The sequence below is a fragment of the Hippocampus zosterae genome, chromosome 14 (assembly GCF_025434085.1).
Source record: "Hippocampus zosterae strain Florida chromosome 14, ASM2543408v3, whole genome shotgun sequence".
NCBI classification, from domain to species: Eukaryota; Metazoa; Chordata; class Actinopteri; order Syngnathiformes; family Syngnathidae; genus Hippocampus; species Hippocampus zosterae.
In genome coordinates this window covers 3,401,968-3,416,534 of record NC_067464.1, presented here as the reverse complement: position 1 = coordinate 3,416,534, position 14,567 = coordinate 3,401,968, and the positions used below count along the sequence as shown (strand labels likewise).

The 14,567-nt window shown below is 43.6% G+C and overlaps 3 protein-coding genes across 3 annotated transcripts; all 3 read left to right on the top strand.

Moving 5' to 3' along the window:
• The first annotated feature begins 175 nt into the window (after positions 1-175).
• Positions 176-4,585, top strand: lgals3a (lectin, galactoside binding soluble 3a). The gene is made up of 6 exons (XM_052086051.1): positions 176-345; positions 751-768; positions 859-1,572; positions 2,966-3,054; positions 3,225-3,381; positions 3,478-4,585. Exons 2-6 carry the CDS (start codon positions 754-756, stop codon positions 3,631-3,633), a joined length of 1,131 nt encoding a protein of 376 aa, XP_051942011.1. The 5' UTR covers positions 176-345; positions 751-753; the 3' UTR covers positions 3,634-4,585.
• A 738-nt stretch (positions 4,586-5,323) lies between these two features.
• On the top strand, positions 5,324-8,966 carry synj2bp (synaptojanin 2 binding protein). The gene is made up of 4 exons (XM_052086065.1): positions 5,324-5,511; positions 6,368-6,504; positions 7,014-7,109; positions 7,340-8,966. The coding sequence occupies exons 1-4, from the start codon at positions 5,454-5,456 to the stop codon at positions 7,484-7,486; spliced, it is 438 nt and encodes a 145-aa protein (XP_051942025.1). The 5' UTR covers positions 5,324-5,453; the 3' UTR covers positions 7,487-8,966.
• A 977-nt stretch (positions 8,967-9,943) lies between these two features.
• Positions 9,944-13,903, top strand: LOC127614703 (deubiquitinase DESI2). The gene is made up of 5 exons (XM_052086060.1): positions 9,944-10,595; positions 11,805-11,877; positions 12,531-12,624; positions 12,709-12,850; positions 13,060-13,903. Exons 1-5 carry the CDS (start codon positions 10,557-10,559, stop codon positions 13,324-13,326), a joined length of 615 nt encoding a protein of 204 aa, XP_051942020.1. The 5' UTR covers positions 9,944-10,556; the 3' UTR covers positions 13,327-13,903.
• Positions 13,904-14,567: the final 664 nt, after the last annotated feature.

The following is a 14,567-nucleotide window of genomic DNA, read 5'->3' as shown; positions in this document are numbered from 1 at the left end:
TTTCTCTACATTTTCCCAGATCCTGACACCTGACAAAATAAAATGACATTACACATTTCGGTATCTATATTCTTAACTTCTATATCTTTTTTATCAGTTCTAAATACAGTATAATGTAATAAAATGAAGAATTTCTGAAAATGTCAATGCCGTGACGCCATCCAATGGGCGCGCCTGCACTTCCTCTTTTAAGAGTTGTGGCAGGCAGGCAAGCAAGCAGGCAGCTGAGGCAGCTTGTAGTTAGCTAACTTAGCTAAAGGAGGCTAAATTGGCTGGCTAACTGGCCTACGCTCCTGGACAACAAGCGACCCACTTTCACTTCTGAAGACTGCACCACCCGGCCAGGTTTTTATCGACAATAATCCCATATTTTTTTCCTGTTGCCTTCTTATACTGCCAGCGGAGTTAACGAGCAAGCGAGTTAGCCTTCGGTCGCTAACAGTTTCGCAGCCACAGTTAGCCCAGTCACCCTGTCAACACTACTGTAGCAACTTAGCTCGTTTGGCCAAACAAGTAAATAGCCTTTAGCGCATACGAGGTGACAGCGCTTGATTTGCCTAGCCTAACGTCGGTTCGTTCCACTCGGGCGTCCACCTTCATGGACTTTGTGACTCATTTGTCTAGAATGGAAATGTTTAGTGTGCCATTACTCAGATGTGTGTGAGTGTGAGTGAGAATGACACTCCCTCCTGCTTGACAGCTTGTTACCCGGCCCAAAAATACTCATATTCACTCTTGTCTTTCTTTTAGGTCATGTCGGATTTCTCGGTGAGTTTTCCCGTATGCATGGTTTTGTTACAATTATATTTGTATAATGACACTTGTTAACCCCCCCTGCCCCCACCACCACCACCGTAGCTAACGGACGCTTTGGGAGACAGTACCCCAAGCCAGGCCAAACCACAAGGCAACACCAACCCGACAGCACCAGCAAACAATCCTCCGCCTCCTTCCAACCCCGGATGGCCCTCGTCAGCCCCCGGAGCTCCAACTCAGCCCTCAGCCCCCTCCGGTTTCTCTAGTGGCACGGGCCCCGGGGCGCCGGGCCAGTTTCCCTTCCCCTCTGGCCCCGGAGCGCCAGGTCACTACCCGGGGCCTCCTTCTGCGCCGGGTGGATTCCCTTCGAATCCCGGGATGCCTGGACAATATCCTCCGGCGCCAGGGGCTCCGGGGCAGTACCCCGCCAGCCCCGGGGCGCCCGGTCAGTTCCCAGGGCACTACCCACCAGAAGGAGCACCTGGTCAATTACCCGGTGGGCCCGTTCCATACCCAGCTGGACCTTTCCCCTCCGGTCCCGGCGCTCCTCCCGGGTCTTATCCCAACATGCCTCTCCCGGGTAACTACCCACCAGGGGGTAACGGCATGTACGGCCCAGGAGGTCCGGGCGGTTTCCCCCCTTCTGCAGGCCCAGGTGCTTTCCCGGCATTCCCCCCTGGTGGAGGCTTTCCCCCTATTCCCGCTGGCTCTTGGGGACCTGGCGGTGGAGGTTTCCCACCGGCACCGGGTCCCTACGGTCCCGGTCCAGGCCCAATGGGTCCTTACGACAACCCTGCAGCTCCAGGAGGCATGCTGGTGAGTACAATAAATTGCGTTCAGTCCGTTTGCTTGCTGGCTTGCGGTGGTGTGGAGTAAAGCTTTTGTGGTGACGAACCTTTGGCTTGATGTTTTTCCACCAAGCGGTCTGGTTTAATGCGATGTAGAATGGGAAAATCCTTGCACCTGTACCGTCTGGTGGAAACGACAACTTTTTCCAATCTGTTTCCCGCCTCACTGGGATGCAGAATTTCCTGACGAGGGCTCGGGCAATAACACGTCAAAGTCTGCTGGGGGCGAGAAGCATCATCACAAAGTCGAATGGGTTTATTTTTTATTTTTTGTTGAAAATATCTTCTTGTCTTTCAGCCCAGATTTTATCCGCCAAATAATTGAAAGAGGCAAAGGACGTCATCTCCAGAATCGACATGTGGTTTGATGAAAACACGGCGCACGGGGGAATTAAGACTCTGAGCACCAGTGTTATATGAATTCTATACTATGATGGACACATTGAGTATATTGATATGACTGCTTTGCTGCATGCACAAAAATCACTATTTGTATCACTGGCCGCAATTTTTATTTTTAAGTCACTACAAATAAAATGTCTCAGTTTTGCTCATTTTTGATGTATGGTTGCTGTTAAGGAAAACGCACAGTGACTTTGTGGGCTTTTCAGGGATGTTTGTTTGCTTTTTTGGGGTTGTGAAGAACATATCATCAGTTACTCACCCCAAAAAATTCAGTCACAATATTGCCTTAGTGGCACCTTTTGTGCCAGGGAAGTGAGTTGAAGAGTTTCATTTAGACATTAGTCATTTGGCACCCTCTTGTGGTATCCAAAGGCAATTGCAAACCATTTTAGGCGGGCAGCGTAAATTAGTCTGCAACAAGTTCAATTGTATGGATGAGCGTTTTCCTGTCAGAGTTCATTTTATGTTTCATTTGCCACTTTGAGATGGAATGGCCCGGTAGTCCAGTGGTTAGCACGTCGCTTCACAGTGCAGAGGTACCGGGTTCGATTCCATCTCCAGCCTCCCTGTGTGGAGTTTGCATGTTCTCCCCGGTCCAGCGTGGGTTTTCTCCGGGTGCTCCGGTTTCCTCCCACATTCCAAAAACATGCATGGCAGGCTGATTGAACACTCTAAATTGTCCCTAGGTGGGAGTGTGAGCGTGGATGGTTGTTCGTCTCTGTGTGCCCTGTGATTGGCTGGCAACCGATTCAGGGTGTCCCCCGCCTGCTGCCCGAAGACAGCTGGGATAGGCTCCAGCCCCCCCGCGACCCTAGTGAGGATCAAGCGGCTCGGAAGATGAATGAATGACTTAAACCACGTTTCGCTCCAAGAAGGACGTCTTGTCTTTAAAAATGGAGTCAACATCTTGTGGTGGGCTTCGATTATGAATATGATATATTTGTTTTTTCTTGCAGATGGTGCCATATGATCTCCCACTCCATGCCGGACTAATGCCGCGTCTCGTCATCACCATCGTCGGGGAGCCGGTTCCTGGAGCCAGCAGGTAGGTAACTTTGAAATTTTTGCTGGCCTAGTCAGGCCGGCCTCCAAAGGTTGCTCGTGGCTCGACACCAGGTCCTGGGGTCACCGTTGATGTCGAACCCTGATTCAACGCCACTGCGAATGACTCGGTATTGTACCGAATGTTTATTTTGTCTCCCTCTCACGATCCAGGTTCCACATTGACTTCATGAAGGGCTCAGATGTGGTCTTTCACTTCAACCCTCGCTTCCACGAGCAGACCATCGTCAGAAATTCCAGCATTGGAGGCCGTTGGGGGCCCGAGGAAAGGGACGGAGTTTTCCCCTTTGTTCAAGGCCAACGCTTTGAGGTAAAAAGGCAAATCTTGAATGAATTTTCAAAGTAGTTCAGCTCTACGGTCTACCTCACTAACTTTTCCGACACACCCCGACGTTCCTTCTCACAGCTGAAGATCCTGGTCGAGGAGGACGTGTTCAAAGTGGCCGTGGACGGCACCCACCTGCTGGAGTACGAGCACCGCGTGGGCGGCCTGGAGGACGTCACCCTGCTGCGGGTGACTGGCGACGTGGCACTCTATAGCGTGGCGCCTAACATGATCTGAATGCCACGCACTAGAAGGACGAACTGAATTTGAACGAGGGAGAAAAAAAAACAAACCCTGAGAAATCATGCGCGCGTCGCACGCCTTTGGAATTTGACACACACGCGCTCATTTAGCAGAAGGTATTCTTTTGAAAAATAATTTATCTCAGAAAGCATAAAAATAATGCTTTGCTATATACTGACGTTAGAACTGCACTTGTAACATAATAGTATCTAAGGGAGGGGGAAAAAAAAACATGAATGGACCTTTTCAGCATGACGCACCACTACTCGCATTAACGCGCAAAAGCTAATGTTCGCTAACGTTGCTCTATTACGTCTTGCAATTTACTCTGTCGTACTATTTAGGACATCCCTTCGATGATCTTTCTTTTGGTTATATTCGGCGGCTCTACTCCAAACACAACAAGGCTATGTTCTTCGTGTCGGCGCTCAGCCCGAAGTACACTGGCACCTATGATGGTGTACACGCATGGTAAAAAGGTCCATTTCATGCTGTCATCTGGTCCGAAGAATTTCACGTTTGTATTGCGTTCCAATGAGAAAAAAGACAAAAGTGAGTAAATTCTGAGTCCCACAATCTTACTGCAAATTTCCCCAGTGTGGACAAATAAAGGTTATCTTAATTACGTTCAATGAAAAGCTTTCTCACTGTCTGCATCCTTTTGTAATGAATAAAACAGGAAGCTAAAGTTGAAACGTGCTATTTAAAGCCTTGGCTCCTTCCAAGTTGCAAAATGACATGTTTTCCGGCGCCTTGACACGGTGGAAGGAAGATATTAAGAATGAAGTGATTTATTGCCAAAGATAACAGTGGTACTTTTTTTTTTTTTTTGCCGCAAGATAATGGCAAACACTAAGTGACTGATTTATTCTATTCCCCCCCCCCCCCCCCCAAAATGTACTTGTATATCGGACATTTGACTGAAATAATAAAAATGTGTCAGTGATGCTTGGCTTTTTAAGTAATGCCGGCGGAATAATACCATGAAGTGATGCATGCACCTCTGAAATCATCTCTATATCTTATTTCATGTCATTTACGAGTTTCATACAATTACTCAATATTACTTTTTGCTTTCAAAAAGTATGGCTGAAACACACTGCTGTATATAAATACAAACGTACAATTATTTCAACTTGTTTTCTAAAATATTCCTTTTTAATCAAAATTACATCTTAAAACTAGAACCTCTGTGACATCAAAACACATATGCATTGCCACCCAAGTGTCTTTAGACCAATCTATAACTAATTTATAGTTCCATAAATTCAAATTAATGTATGAAGTCATTAATTCATGTCCCCCAAAGAATTTTTAATTTAATAACACGGTTTTCAGCCATGCAATCAAATGTCAGACACATATGAAAGAAAATATATTAAACGTGACATATTATAAAATTAAAATGTACAATTTTACACATGTCGCGACCTGAGTTGTGTTTGTTATATTGAAGTGAATGTCAAAATCATGTTATGAATGAATATTCAAATGTTAAAAAAACGCAATCTTGTAACATCCTTTAACATTTGCGTTACTACAAATATTGTTTTATTTACGTTATAAAATATGTCATCCAAATACAATATCTGAAAGAAAATACGAATATTAGTACTGTATATGAAAAAGATTTTTTGGAGTGAAATTTTACAGGTGTCTTTCGCTAGGGGGCAGCAGCCGCGCGCAAAGCTTCATCTTTGGTCGTCCGAGTAAGCGAGCAAATCGCGGATAATTCTCCAATGAGTTCACCTTCACGCAATTAAGTTTGAGTGCTGCGTCGCCTCTTCTTTTAAACGATCTCCTTCACAACAACCATGAACGGCTCGCTGTCCTCGAACACGGTGGACATAAAACTCAAGCGAGGGCCTGCAGGTAAAGATCATTTCATGGCAGCGGTGGTTAGCCCTAGCCGCAGCTAAGTTACGTGGCTAGTGGCGAAACTCATCGAGCTAGTGGTTAAGTAACTCACCAAGTTAACAAAGGACAAATGAATTAATTGCTGGCAGCGTTGGCAAAACATTCTTGCTGACCACTGGAGTCAAACCGATGGATTTTTGTCCCTCATCAATGCGTTTGTATGCTTGTGGACGCCTTTTTTTTCAATGTTTTTGCTGGGCCTGTCAGACTAAAAGTGAATCTGACTGTGCCTGCGCTGGACATGGTACCAAACTCAAGACATTCTGGTGCCCATTTAAAACTTTCGACGAGGGCTGAAGACTTTGAAAAATAAAGCAATTGCCAAAAAGTGCAACTTTCAAGAGTTTGTTCAGTAATTAAAAGGACAATTAATTAAGCATCATGTATGGACGCATGATTTTACTGATTGCAAAGGACGCGTTGGCTTTAATAATTTGGTACTTACTAACTTAGACGAGTGCATAATCGTGAGACATTTTGATCGCATTTTGTTTTAAGTTTCCCCCCCTGAGGGGCGCAGTAAAAACTGTGATACGAAGGAAAATGTTTCTTTTGAAATTGTGTTTTTCAAAATCCGAATTTGCAAACATTTCCTTTACAATGATCAATATTTTCGCCAATTTTCTGAAGGGTCACTGACCTAAGTATCATAATCTGTATTATATAATTTGGAAATTATATTTGTGTTTCTGTGCGTGTGTCTGTGTGTGTGTGTGAGACGGGAGGGTACATTACCTTAAGGCCATTTCACCGAGCCCCAAAGAAGACATTCCTGTCATTCCCTTCTTGTGCTCCCGTGATGTCTTTGCAGGCCTGGGCTTCAATATTGTGGGCGGCGTGGACCAGGAGTACGTCGTCAATGACAGCGGCATCTACGTGTCCAAAATTAAGGAGGATGGCGCCGCGGCGCTGGACGGGAGGCTTCAGGAGGGTGACCGGATCCTAGCGGTAAAAAAAAAACAAAAAACAAACACCAACATACTTTTGAGCTTCACGCACAAATATACATGCTACAGGGAAAAGTAACACATTCTGACCGACATTGTGGGTCACCTTTCGTGCGCTCATTGTATCACAGGTTTTTTTTTGGGGTGGGGGGGTGTTTCCAATATAATAATAATAATAATACATTTTATTTATAAGCGCCTTTCAAGACACCCAAGGACACTTTACAATAACAAAAAACACAAAACAATACGGGTTATAGAGTGCTGCCTTGAGGTACAAGTTCAATTCATTGCCTAACCACATATATTTATATATATATATATAAGTGAAAAAACAATTCATTTTATCCTGATTCATCTGTTTGAAAGTGCTCTGTAAATACAGTTGAGTTGAGTTTATCTGTTTTCAATTTTTATTTATGAATTTAAAAAAAATCACATTTGTTGAGCATGGCGCTTTTTATTTATTATTATTATTATTTTATTTTATTATTTTTTTTATATGTGTAGATCAATGGTGTCAAGCTGGAAGAACAGACACACAGAGCTGCCGTGGATTTGTTCCGGACAGCGGGGGAGGACGTGGAGCTGCGTGTTCTGAAAAAGGTACGATGGAAATAAAGCATGACCAAAAAAAATAAATAATAATAATAATAATAATTAATGAATGAAATGCAAACCTCACTCCCCAAAACAATCCACTTGTATGCTGCGTTAATGGTACCTCCAAAGTCCAAACACAATTTCTTGTGATCCTCAATATTTTTTTTTTAATTTTAGTTTTGAATACCACATTCCAGAATGTCATATTTACATCTATTTTCTCCTATTTGCAGTCGCCCCATCATATGAACGGATGCTCCGATTCCCAAGCCGATCCTGCGCCCTCAGCGCCTTATCTGGGGCTAATCGCTGTGCTAACAGGAGCCGCCGCTGCCCTCTTCGCATTCGTTTACATCCGTAACATCAGGAGACCGTTTTAACAATTCCATATCTTTTTTTTTTTAAAGGATTGAGCATGTTCCTTAAGGCCAAAGAAGGGAAGGGAAATTGAAAAAAAAAAGTTTTTTTTTCCGATGAGCTAATGACACTTAAGCATTTCTCTTCGCAGAGATACACGCCATCGCGCTGCTTTGTGGGACGTCCCTTCGTAACATGGCCATTCTTAAGGGGGGGAAAAATGAGTAAGAGGCGCCTCGAGTGTCGCCGTCCTTTTTGTTTCGTCTCAACGTATTCCAGTCAGACTTGGCAGTGCCTTGTAACGCGTTTTTTTTTTTTTTTTTTTTTGCGCTTTATCGCCGTCAAATGTGCACATTTCTGGCCAGTCATCCACGGAACTAACACTACAGTATTCTGGTAAGCCATCAATCAATGTTGAACAATTGAGTCATGGTTCCTACCTTGAGGTTAAAATTGACTGCACTACTTGGCTGTGACCTTTTGGGGGCGCTGTAGATTCACCTTCAACTAGTTGACGAGTTGGAACAAAACACAACGTTCGGTATGATGACTTGAGTGTCCATACTCCGCGTTTCGTGACAACTCAGGTAAACCAAACAAAGATATTTCAACAAAGATGCTTCAACAAGTATAAAATAAGAAAAATATCAGGTGAAAATTAGCAGCTTTAATTTTAATCATTCATCAATCGAGATTTTGGTGACTGTTCATCTCTACAAAAATATATTAATAAACGCAGCATCATTTTTCCGAATGCTTCCTAATTTAGTTCGATTATCGCAATTTGAAGCAGTAGAGGCTATTAATGGCGTGCAGTACTTCGCTGTGACCTGCAGGGGTTCCACTGAGTCGCCCTCAATTTAGAAATGAACGCGTAGGTTAAAATATACAAACTGACAAAAAGGTCAAATAAAAAAAATGTAAAGAATAAATTCTTCCATTCGGTAGATTAAATAAAGGTCTTCACATGCCAGGATCTAAATCATACACATGCCAAAAATAAATAAAAACGTTATAACTGACACAAGATGTTGCAAGATAGCATCAAAGCACTTTTCTCAATCGAACCTCCTTCGCTCATATCAACATAGTTCCTTGGCCACCGGATGGCATCAAAGAAGCGTTGATGTTTCTGTGTGCATTTGGCTGCACACGGAAACAGTGAAGAAGATGATATTTTCAGCCAATAACCAAGAATTGGTTCCCGGTAATAATCCGGCAATGCCAAACCGCTAAAATTGAGTGTTATCGGATCTTGCCGCAATGGAGACTCAAATTGGAGTGCGCTGGTTGGCTGCTATCTGAAGGCGTGCTTCTGTCCAGTCTCTCATTTAGATTGTGTTAAAGAACAATATTTATATATTTTGGGGGGCCATAAATGTCACATTTTATAGGTTAATTCAGTTATAAAAATGTGTTATTCTCCTTAATACTTCAAGATTGATCAAAATATAAATTACAACGTTTTGGTTTTTTTTTAAAGATCTGAATATTTCTCAGTCAACACTGCCACTTTTATACTGCTATATAGTTTGGTAGTCAAATAAACCATTTTCAAACTTTGCACACAAGGCTTTGAATCAACAAGGGTTTTTTGGGGGGGGGGGGCTGTGAATTCCAAGTCTTAATTCGAGATGCCGCCATTTTTGAAATCACATGACTTCCACATTCCCCATGACTGTGCAAAGAGGCATGAATAGCTCTGAAGATATCAGGGGGCGTTTGGGGGGGGGGGGGTTTAAAGCTTTATTTTTGCACTAGCCACAATCATGGAGCAGCTCCAATGGGAAAGAGTTGTGCGCGCGCGTTGGAAAATTTCTAGTGTCTGTTGTCTTGTAAATACATTTCATGTCACTCTGCTGAGGATTGTGAATACTGTGCACTGTATGCCAGAAGAGGAAATAAATGAGAAAAATGCTTTTGATGAAAATGAAAAAAAGTGTTTTACATCATAGCAACTGTTAATGCGTGTAAAATGCGTTTGTGTGCACCCTTTGTACATAGTTGCCAGAATGCATATTTATGTTCTGTAATAAAATGAAATGTAAGGTAATTGAGGATCCCCTTCGGTACTGGGAGGGGCAGGTGTGCGGCTATTGAAAACTTTATGGGCCACTTGGTTCTGGCTGCATAGATATGGTAAAAAAATAAATGAAAATAAAGTCGGCCAGAACCCCTCCTCCACCCTTTCGATGGTTGTCTGCCTGTGTGTAAGATACTGAGACAGGCCTTGAACCCACCATTGTCCTGTGATCTTATACTGACATTAACTAACAAGTTTGGTTTTATTTTTTTTGGGGGGGGGGGGTCAATCACGCTGGCCACCAATTGCCCAATCCTGGAGTAGGCCGTGAGCTAGTACATGAAAACAAAGGAATAAAATTCAATATACATTTTACACAAAAATGGAGGAAGGAGACGTCAAACTAAACAATTTTGTTAATCCGCCGGTGCTGAACCGCGATTATGAGGGGTCGACGAAACCATCTGATGTTACGAAGGTGATTTCCAAGGCGCGGAATGTGACGTCATGGACTCGCTCCCTTCCGCGAGGCCTAATGACGTCATTGTCCAGCCAGAAGCGGGAGGAGGCGGAGCCAGGGCCGCAGTGTTCTACCACACCGAGCGCACTTAACACCGACCAAGTTGGGGGCAATATCAACCGATTGTTTTCGGAGTCTTCATCGTCATGTCTTAGCGGCGGGGCCTCTCGGGAGGACGCTGGTCGCGGGCCAGCCTCGGGAGGAGCGCCGCCGCCGGACGGAGATGCTCATGGTCGAAGCCGCGAGCATCCACCGTGGACGCGGACGCCCCTTCATCATCATCATCCTCATCATCATCCCCACCGTCACCATCAAAATGGACGCCCGGGACAACACGAGGAGGACGCTCAGGCCTTCATTATGAGCACTTTGGAGGCGGTTTACGGCGCTTGGATTTGAGCTTTCATTCCTTTCTGACCCCGTGCAGTGACATTCTGACTTGGCGTGTGCGTGTGGATGCAGCGTGGCCCAGTGTGTGTGGAAGCGGAGGCGGTGGAGGAGGAGGAAGGTGTGGGCGTGCTGAGATCCACCGCACGCTCATCTTGGAGCCATGGCCAGTGAACCCGTTATCCTCAACGTGTATGACATGGTACGGGCCTTTCCCTTTTCAAAAAAAAAATATATATTTGCTGTCGTCTCTCGTTTATATTTGGTAATTTGACACCTGCTGCCCTTTCGCCACGGTCACGTCGAGACCGAGCTCTGTTTTACGAGCATACAATTGGTTTCTTTTTTTGGGGGGGTCATTTTTTTATTCTATAAATTGCATTTTTAGTGTGGCAATTTCAAACAAGTATTTATTTCGGTTAAAATTTAGTTTTTCTGAATGCGTTGTATGGTCCTTCAGCGAAGCTAAATTGATTTTTTTTAAAAAAAGTTCTACAGTGGTGCAATTTTGATTGTTGTGCAGATCTCAAACGTCAAAATCAAATCAGGACTCTATTATAAAAACAAACTAATAACATTGTAAATATTAATTATCGTCACATTTCCTAAATAATAGCCGGTCATTATTTCTTTGTTTTTTTAGAGAAGAAAAACACCTGAACCAAATACGGATTTCGTTTATTAATTTATTTCAAGAGTGACTTGTTCAACTCAGGATCTAGCCGATTTGAGCAGAGATGTTATAAACATGTTTTTTTTTTTTGGTCAAACTTGAACTAATCAAAATTTTAAGAGGGTGATGATAAATGATATTAATATACTTTTGACCTTATCGGCTACACCTGGTAGCTCGCTGACATATACCATAATGTAGCACACTATTTTATTTATTTATTTTTGTTGTATTTTTTTCTTATCTTATTTGATGTAGTTTTTAACATTGTACTCGTGATTTTAACTGCTTGTTGTAAGGTGTCCTTGAGTTTCTAGAAAGGCGCCCACAAATAAAATGTATTATTGTTATTACTAAATTATAATGATGAACGAATACAAATAAATAAATCCGGAAAGTCTAGCGCAAGTATTACTTTTGTCGCAATTTCTGAAGCGCTTTGGATACTTTCTGGACACACTGAGGTTTTGAGCTAAGTAGACTTTTGATAGCCAACGTGGATGAATTGCAGTACTGTAAAGATGAGGGAGAACATCCCGAGATTGGACAAAAGTGGATGTTTTAATTTTCAATCAAAGTGTGATGCGAGCTCATAACGGGGCTCAGTCGATGGAACACAGGAGAAGAGACTATAATGGAGGGAATGAGTAAAAAAAAATATATTCTGCTTTGTCTTTTTACAAACGAATGCATATGTCCGAATGCTACTAAATTCATGACTATCCTCTTTCCCTGCAGTACTGGATAAATGAGTACACATCCAATCTCGGAATTGGAGTCTTCCACTCAGGAATCGAGATTTATGGCCGAGGTGAGACGCAGCTTTAAACTGGTTCATGTTACGTTAAATTACAGGACAGGACAGGACAGGACAGGACAGGATAGGATAGGATAGGATAGGACAGGATAGGACAGGATAGGACAGTACAAGACAGGACAGGACAGGACAAGATAGGATAGGATAGGATAGGATAGGATAGGATAGGATAGGATAGGATAGGATAGGATAGGGCAGGACAAGACAAGACAAGACAAGACAGGACAGAGCAGGACAGAACAGGACTAGACAGGACAGGACAGGACAGGACAGGACATGGGGTTACATTAAATCGCTCGACAGCACAAGACTGGAAATGCATGTGAGGACAGGGCATGACTTGAAATCGCGCGACAAAACGGGATGTCACAGGACATCACGTTTGATCAGACAACGGGAGACAGGACATCACGTAAAATCACATTCCTTCAATCACAGGACATCATAATAAAATCACGTGATACAGGGTGCCTTCGGATTCAAGTTTTGATTTGTGCAGTGACAGGCTTGTTAACTTAAAACATCGCAAATCACCTTTCCCTTTTCAAGAGATGGAAATCACTTGACATCAGGTCATAGGTCAAATCCTAGGACAGGACAGTCGATGATTAGGTGCTGTATAATTGTGACATTTTCTTGTGCACTAGAATTTGCATATGGGGGCCACCCATACCCTTTCAGTGGCATTTTTGAAATCAACCCGGGCAATGCCGCCGAGCTGGGAGAGACCTTCAAATTCAAGTGAGGCTTCCAACGGTGTGCCACGTCGCTTTCCTTTTCACTTTCGCTTCATTGACCAACTGATTGGAACGCGATTCTCAACAGAGAGGCTATCGTCTTGGGGACCACCGACTTCACGGAAGAGGATGTGGACAAGATCATGGAGGAGCTTGGCAAGGAGTTCAAAGGCAACGCCTATCACCTCATGCACAAGAACTGCAACCACTTCTCCTCCTCGCTCTCTGAGGTCACTAGATTTTGTGTGTCTGTCTTGGCCACTCATAATGCCAAAAACAGATTTAATAATATTTCCTGCTTAAAGAACTGGAAATGTTCATACTAGCAATGGAACAAACTGGGAATCATGCCTAACGCTTACTTTCATTTTGATCACAGAGCAGGTATTGTATCTTAGAACGACACTTCCGCTAAAGTCCTCCGTTTTGCTTTTTCCAGCTGCTGTGCGGCCGTGAGATCCCCCGCTGGGTCAACCGTCTGGCCTATTTCAGCTCGTGCATCCCCTTCCTGCAGAGCTGCTTACCCAAAGAGTGGCTGACGCCGGCCGCTTTGCAGAGCCACATCAGCTTGGGCCTTCACAAGGACGAGCTCCGCCGCCAGTCCAGCGACGACGATCCCGACTGCCCGCCGCCGCCCTCATCGTCCAGGGGCGCTGGATCATCCTCTTCCTCCTCCTCGCACAGCTGCCGCCACACCAGGGTGTGAGCGACTCGTGGACCAGGACTTTGGGGGGTGGGTTCAAGACTTGCCGGTGCCACTTGTTGGACAATTGAGGACTGCCAAAAGTGGTGTGGCTAATGCTAACCCAGGATGTCTGGTCGTTGACCCCAAAAATGGGGTCAACTGGGAAGGACCTGCCCTCTACCTTAAATTCTTGAAAAACTCATCGTCTGAAGCCTTAGCCGCATGAAATTTGGTAGACATGCCGATTTAAAGTCTCAAGAAGCCATGCCCTCAAACCCAGTTCCATCAACATAAAATTTACTAGTTTCCATCTTGCGTAGACCCACAAAAATGTCTCAAAAAGCCATGCCTAAAACCTCATGGGAAGTCTTTCATTTTGCTTTGAAACGGCCATTTCGGCTTGCAGTGTCCTTGTGAATCCGTTCTAAAAATTCCACCCCTAAAGGCATTTCACCTTCGCGGCATGAATTTTGGTCGACATGTCTGTCATGAGTACACCCACAAAAAAGTCTCAAGAAACAACACCAAAAAACCCACAGAGGATTTCTGCCATTTTTGGTAGAAGCATCTGCCCAATAGCAAACTCTTGATTTTGTTTTCACTCTCAGTTCAGCCCCTGAAGTCAAATTCTTTGTAACAGCATGAAATTTGATTGACATGTCTATCATCAGGTAACCCACATATTTTCTAAATCCCATGCCCAAAAAGACAGAAGACGTATGTCATTTTGTTTTGAAATGGTCATTTTGGGGATCATCTCTATATTATACAGAGGCCCTCCGAATATGAGATTTTGTCTGATTGCTAACAAATTTGAAGCATGTACACAAAATGGCACCAAAGTGCAAACATATGAGCCAGTGATTGTGGGCAGAGCATGGTGGCAAAGCTTCATGACAAACGCTTCGATTTTCATTATATGAGCATTAACAGTCATCGCAGCTTTGACTTAACATTGTAATTCAAGTTCAAGTCAACTTTATTGTCAAATGTGCTACATGTGCAATATACAGCACAGATGAAATTATTTGGATGAAAAGTTGGTATTGACCATTGGCCAACACGTGTCCTTGTTTTCATTTGGATCAACTTGCATTAGCAGTTAGCTTGGCAACCACTTAGCTATGCCATTTGTATTTAAAAGTTTTGAGCTGCTATATTATTCATGGTATTCTCCTTTTAGTTATTTCACATTATACAAGACATGAGCACTTGTTTTTACTTTCATCAAGTAGTTAGTTGAGCATACACTTAGCTGGCCT

Bases quoted from the DNA above. Each gene is read 5' to 3' on its own strand.
- lgals3a (XM_052086051.1), top strand. The intron at 3,055-3,224 runs GTAGGTAACTTT...CTCACGATCCAG, and splicing joins CCGGTTCCTGGAGCCAGCAG to GTTCCACATTGACTTCATGA. The intron at 3,382-3,477 runs GTAAAAAGGCAA...TCCTTCTCACAG, and splicing joins TTCAAGGCCAACGCTTTGAG to CTGAAGATCCTGGTCGAGGA.
- synj2bp (XM_052086065.1), top strand. From the start codon at position 5,454: ATGAACGGCTCGCTGTCCTCGAACACGGTGGACATAAAACTCAAGCGA. The intron at 5,512-6,367 runs GTAAAGATCATT...ATGTCTTTGCAG, and splicing joins ACTCAAGCGAGGGCCTGCAG to GCCTGGGCTTCAATATTGTG. The intron at 7,110-7,339 runs GTACGATGGAAA...TCCTATTTGCAG, and splicing joins AGCTGCGTGTTCTGAAAAAG to TCGCCCCATCATATGAACGG.
- LOC127614703 (XM_052086060.1), top strand. From the start codon at position 10,557: ATGGCCAGTGAACCCGTTATCCTCAACGTGTATGACATG. The intron at 10,596-11,804 runs GTACGGGCCTTT...CTTTCCCTGCAG, and splicing joins TCCTCAACGTGTATGACATG to TACTGGATAAATGAGTACAC. The intron at 12,851-13,059 runs GTCACTAGATTT...TGCTTTTTCCAG, and splicing joins TCTCCTCCTCGCTCTCTGAG to CTGCTGTGCGGCCGTGAGAT.